At 34.0% G+C, this 6,442-nt stretch overlaps 1 protein-coding gene across 2 annotated transcripts in view; it reads left to right on the forward strand.

Moving 5' to 3' along the window:
* LOC100313593 (exostosin 1-like protein) overlaps positions 1–6,355 on the forward strand; it is a 91,098-nt gene extending 84,743 nt beyond the window's left edge. For both annotated transcript variants that reach the window (XM_085507450.1, NM_001168058.1), the window contains 4 exon segments: positions 1,001–1,099; positions 2,202–2,291; positions 2,479–2,639; positions 3,699–6,355. In XM_085507450.1, the coding sequence (XP_085363576.1) occupies positions 1,001–1,099; positions 2,202–2,291; positions 2,479–2,639; positions 3,699–4,086 (738 nt within the window). In that variant the 3' untranslated portion in view covers positions 4,087–6,355.
* The last annotated feature ends 87 nt before the right edge of the window (positions 6,356–6,442 follow it).

Below are 6,442 nucleotides of genomic sequence, written 5' to 3' on the forward strand. Positions count from 1 at the left end.
AAGTTGGCTTCAGTACAATTGAACTTTTAGCTTATTAATGTAATTGCTGTAATATTAAAAAAAATAGAAGCTTTTGAAGCTAAATTGAATCGTGGAAATAAGAATTCACCCTAGTTGTGGTAGCACACCGGGATGTCTGTTTGACCGTTAAAGAATTAGCGCAACTTATTAAAGCGACAATGGCTGTTATTTTGAACATTTGTTGTTTAAATATAACAATAGAAAAATTACCTAATCCTAATGAGATATTGTTGCTAATGTCACATGAAATGTAATGTGAAAACTAAGGGTCGAGTAGTCACCAATATGTTAACGATGGAACCTTAGAAATTTGTGATGCATAACGCACAATATTATGGAAAATTACACATAAAATCTTTAGTGAGTGGATTGCAAAGAGATGCTTAACCCATCAAGATGGCATCGTATTTGACATTACGCCAATGCCTCTGATTAAGTTGTCATCTTGTACACAATCCTGCAGCCATTTTTTCAAGTGATTTAATATACAATGTCGTTTTATAGCATGTATGCTATGCTTATTTCTGTGTTTATTACAAATTGACACTAATGACACAGGAAAAGTTTTATTAAAAACAAAAATCAGAGAAAAAAAGATCAATATGTAGTTACAGCCATTGCCGGTTTATTACGAAATTATTAATCAAAAAATTCATACAATATATAGCAGTCAAGGGTATGTTCACATTGGTTGGGTTCAGGTCGTTCAATATTTGAGATTTCTTTTTTTTTTTTTTTTTTTAATTTGATCTAACTTATTAATGAGGTGATATTTATTTTGGGGAAAGTGACTGTGTTTGGGTTTAAGTATGATTCAGTTTCAGCTTTAGTATTCTAAAAATATACTTTTCAGACTATTCAGTAATTTAATGAGACACTCAGTCTATCTAATTCATTTACTCTCTCAACACTGGTATTACGATTGGATTATATTTAGTATAGCATTCTCATTGCTACATTATTACATTGTTTGTTACAGATATTGGTGCTATGGAATGTTGATCGGCCGTTGCCTTCTAAAAGTAAATGGCCGAGTACAGATAATGTGCCTCTTACAATAATAGAGCCAGAAAAAAAGGTATGCATTACATGGTATTATTATATATCTGTCACCGTAACGCCATAAGTTACAGCCTGCCGTAATTTTGCGATATTTTATGGGGTATTTTCATCCTACCATATTAGGAAATGCAAATTCCAAATATGGAATGATTGCGCACGTAAGCATCTTCTAATAACAAAAAACAAACATGGCTGTCCCCAGGGTTTGACCGGACTCTGCACAAAGAAGTTTGCTAAATCTGTTCTAAACTTTTTGGATTCTGCATTCCCATGATGTATCCCTGGGTGGGAAAGATGTATAATAATAAGGTTATTATGAGGATACTGCAAAGTATGCACTCAGACAGACGCGGTCGCATCGACCTCGGCTGTGCGTCGATTGATATTCATGCTGTAATGTTTTCGTGCATACTTTGCAGTATCCTCGTAATAACCTCATAAATCACTGCTCTCAGAATTCAAGATTTTTATGACGTCTTATCTTTACATTATCATGCAATAATTGTACAAATATGATTTATAAAAATAACAGTAGCATTATATTGAATTCAAATAAGTGTCTAGTTGTGATAGGTTGTTTCTCCTCATCCAATGTGGTGCTGTGGGGGGGGGGGGGTCATTATTGTTTAATTATTGAGTTGACTAACACTAACCATGTCACATAAGAGTTGACTAACACTAACCATGTCACATAAGAGTTGACTAATACTAACCATGTCACATAAGAGTTGACTAACACTAACCATGTCACATAAGAGTTGACTAACACTAACCATGTCACATAAGAGTTGACTAACACTAACCATGTCACATAAGAGTTGACTAACACTGACCATGTCACATAAGAGTTGACTAACACTGACCATGTCACATAAGAGTTGACTAACACTAACCATGTCACATAAGAGTTGACTAACACTAACCATGTCACATAAGAGTTGACTAACACTAACCATGTCACATAAGAGTTGACTAACACTGACCATGTCACATAAGAGTTGACTAACACTAACCATGTCACATAAGAGTTGACTAACACTAACCATGTCACACAAGAGTTGACTAACACTGACCATGTCACAAACTTATTGGCTCATCTTTTTATTCTCTTTCTGTAGACAATCAGCAGTAGGTTTATTGCACACAGTCAAATTTTGACTGATGCAGTTCTAAGTTTAGACGAAGATGCAATTTTGACAACAGATGAGGTAAGTAGACACATCAAAATGAATTGGATTGGCTCAAAGTTATGAATAATATTATTATGTCATCAGATGCCAATTTCGAATTAGTTACTCCTTGCATATGCTTACATTGTGAAATGACTTATTTATTTGATGAGTTGAGGGTATGTACTATTCCGTTTCAATTTTTCTTTTTTTTTCGTTGTTGCAGGTGGATTTTGCATTTTCAGTCTGGCAATTTTTCCCTGATAGATTGGTTGGTTATCCATCAAGAAGTCATTTCTGGAATGAAGTAAAATCTAAATGGGGTTATACATCCAAGTGGACCAATGATTATTCAATGGTTCTAACAGGGGCAGCTTTTTATCATAGGTATATTGAACCTTTTTATCTTCTGTGACTGATGTGGACCAAATCTAAATTCTGAAGGGATATGATTGATCACTGACATTCTGGAGAAAATATTAATCAGTGGTCTGTTATGAGTTCCTTTGCTTCAACATGCATACTGTGAAATTGTTTCATTTTGCAGAAATATTCACTAGATATTAAATTCACTGGTTTGTGAAGGAAACCGTAAATTTCCTTGTTAAGTTTTAATATTCATTGAGTTTTAGTTTAGGTAAAAAAAAATCTTTTAGTTCAAGTAATGAGATAATAATTCTGGATATAATTTTAGATTGTCATATTTGTTCTCCCCAGTGACCTGTTAACAGGTTACTTCCATCACAATTATGCATTTTAAGAAAGAAATAAGATTAAGAATGAATGACTACCAATTGCAAGTTGTATATTTTGTGAATCTTTCCGTCATATATATCAAAGAAGTATATAAACAAATTAATGGATGAAGCGCTGTTTATTTAAAAATAAACTAATCTGCATACAATAGAAGTTTGAGTTTCATCAGAAATATGGTTAGATAAGGTTATCAAAACATGATGATTTGTTTTCTTGGCGTTTTTAGCTGCAAGTGAAAATAAAATAAATAATTAAGTCATATAACAATAGGTGATTTTCCGTACAATTGCGAGATCTCGCGAGATGCATGAAAGACGCGCGTCGAACGTCTGCCGCAAAAATCGAACGATTTGATTTTGAACTCTAATTTCCTTATTTCGTAGCTCACACCGACCGGCCGATCTTCGACAGAGGAATATTGCTTCCGAATACCCTTACTTAATCGAAATTGCCTATCATCAAATGTGGACAGCACATTATTAAGCATGGAAATGTCCCCTAAATACTTTTGCGTTTGTCGAATCCCACGCGATGTTTGACGCGACTACGACGCTATGACCTTTGTTTGTCCTGTTTTTACGTTCGATTTCACGCATAACGCGTGATTCTCGCAGTGTACGGAAAATGGTCTATTGGTATAGTCATAAATCTTTGTTCAATGACCTAAACTGGTTTCTCTTTGTTTTTTAGATATTACTCGTATCTGTTCAGCGAATATCTACCAGCAAAGTTAAGAAATCGTGTGGATGATCTCAACAACTGTGAAGACATTCTTATGAACTTTCTGGTGTCACACGTCACCAAACTCCCACCAATTAAAGTCACCCAAAAGAAGCAGTACAAGGAAACCATGCAACCAACAACCAGTAGTGGGAAGGCGACGTCCGACTGGCTGGAGCCGCAGCACTTCGCTGATCGACAGTTGTGCATGAATGAGTTTGCCAGTAACTTTGGTTACATGCCACTGGTGCGATCACAGATGAGACTGGACCCTGTTCTCTATAAAGACTCTGTTTCAAATTTCAGGAAAAAATATAAACAAATCGAATTGGTGGATGCCAAACTACGGCCGTCATGATGAACGTAGTTACTTCTAGCTTTAGTGTAGATATCTTAACAAATTATGCGCAAGAGTGAGTGAATGTGAATGAATGAGAGATTATTTTTGTCAAACAGAATGGTAAGTTAGTTAATTAATATTATTGTTGCCGTTACCATGGCGTTGTTTATACTCAAACCGATCACGAGAAAAAGAGATGTGTGCCTATTTTGATACAGTCAGAATGTTTATGACATTTCTGAAATACAAGCATTATATGTTATTTTATATTTTAAATGTGGAGTCCAGGTTCACTTGAGAAAAAGTCCATATGCAAATCCTATCCAAATATGGCCAAATTGTCGATGTGAAAGGAACTTTCTTAATAATTGTTTCAATGTGTACAGTAATTTGATATAATCATCAGTCTCCCACGTCTTCCATATATGGCAATATGCTAATTTTTTTCCTGTCATATGATTTAGCCCAGCACCCAGTAGAATTCATTGTAATATATCAGACATGTTTTGCTTCAATTGTTGGTAATTTTATTTTAACAGGCCTCTGTTCTTTGAGGTGATTGGTTGTTCCAATTTTGGTAGGATCCATTTTTATTGAGGGGGATAGGTTTAGATATGTCCAGGTAGAAGGAATATTTTAGTATGGTGTTATTCGACTAACATGGCAATTCTGTCATAGAAAAGAAGAATTTAATTTCTGCAGAACCAGTGTGGCTTTCGATTTTTTACAACCGACACAAACGACAAGTGTTGGAGCTTACGTTATCTGAAACTACAAACTGCCCCACAGCAGTGTATGCAACTTTGTCATTTGTTTTATTTTTTTTTGAGTTTTTAACAAAAATGTACAATTACTGGTACTATTCTGAATTGAGATTTAATACCCTAAATGATGCAACTGCCGAAACATGTTGTTATATCTTGTTTGTTCCGTATATATGTTTTTTATCATTCATAAACCATATAATTATATATATCTAAAAATATTTAAATTTAAAACATTTCAAAATGGTAACAGACTTGAAATCACAATTGGCAGTTGCTGTTCCCTCCCCAGGGGGGTCAAAAGGTCATCATAATGCCAACATTTGCTAAAGGACAAATGGTTAAATATTTTCGTATAATCTTTTAAAAAAAAAATAACATTAAAAAAAATGTTTTTTTGCTTTGCTCGTAGCGAATTTGGGGCCACTAAAATTATACTTATTACGCAGTTTTTGTTTGCCCTGGGAAAGGGGACAAAGTTACCAGTCTATGACAGGGAAAGCTTGTGTGCATTTAGTGGTGTAGAGAGAGAGAGAGATAGAGTGAAGTGTAGCATTACCAGTTCCACTTCATAATTTTGGAAAGTAGTGTAGTATTACCACCCAACAGATTCATTCCAAAAAATAAAAGAATATTATTACCGTGGGATGGCCACATGGTGCTAAACATACTGACAACTCCTGGAGATGAACAGGGCTAATATGAAATGATTGTGGACTAGTACTTAAAAGCCTGTAATTATTTTTTTCTACGGTATGATGCTAATTTGTGGATATTTCAAGAGAGGTTGTATAGTAAATTCAAGGTTCTGATAAAAATATGATATTCTAAATCAGTTAAATAGTAGAAACATTTGTGCCTTTATTTTCCATTGTTGAAATGTTCAAAATATGGTTCTCCATGCCAGGGGATCTAATGTACAGTTTATTTGAATGTTTGAATGTTTTCTTTTTGCTCTACAATGTTGCCCTCTAGCGGTGGCTGGTACAAATGCTTTTGTTTTTAATTCACATTTCTTTGCAGACATCTTTTATTTCCACCTTGAAAGGATGGGGATGATGATTATGTATTTTACAAAAAAATAAATTTTAGTGATTTTTTCTAGTATCATGTGTATCCAATTTTTTACAATGAAGTTTTGTTTTCATGCAGTGATGCATTTTTACAATTTTCATACAATCTAAATAAAAGTTGACGGCAGTTTTTTGCTGTCACTGTTATGATACTAATGTGGTCTGTTATAAAGGCGTAACATTTACAAATGAAAAACAGACTGAAAGCATTTTTACTATAGTTCCATTTTATGGAATGCATTGACTAGGCACCGCGGAATGGTTTTATATGCTTTGGAACATTGATGTAGATGCTGTTTTTTTGGTATTTTTATTTTGGTTGCGTTTACATGTCAACATACAGCCTGGGTTAACAATGTAAAAACTTCTATTTATTTGCTTATTTTTTTTTTTGAAATGTTGTATAGTGTCGAGATGACTGGCAATAAATCTAAATAAATTGAAGCTAAAGTATGCTTAGTTTGTTGTTTTTATTTAAAACTTACTATATGAACTTAATGGGCATCATTATGTTTGTGTATGGCAACATTCATTTAC

The sequence above is a fragment of the Saccoglossus kowalevskii genome, chromosome 14, assembly GCF_978046115.1.
Source record: "Saccoglossus kowalevskii chromosome 14, keSacKowa6.1, whole genome shotgun sequence".
In the NCBI taxonomy this organism is placed as follows: Eukaryota; Metazoa; Hemichordata; class Enteropneusta; family Harrimaniidae; genus Saccoglossus; species Saccoglossus kowalevskii.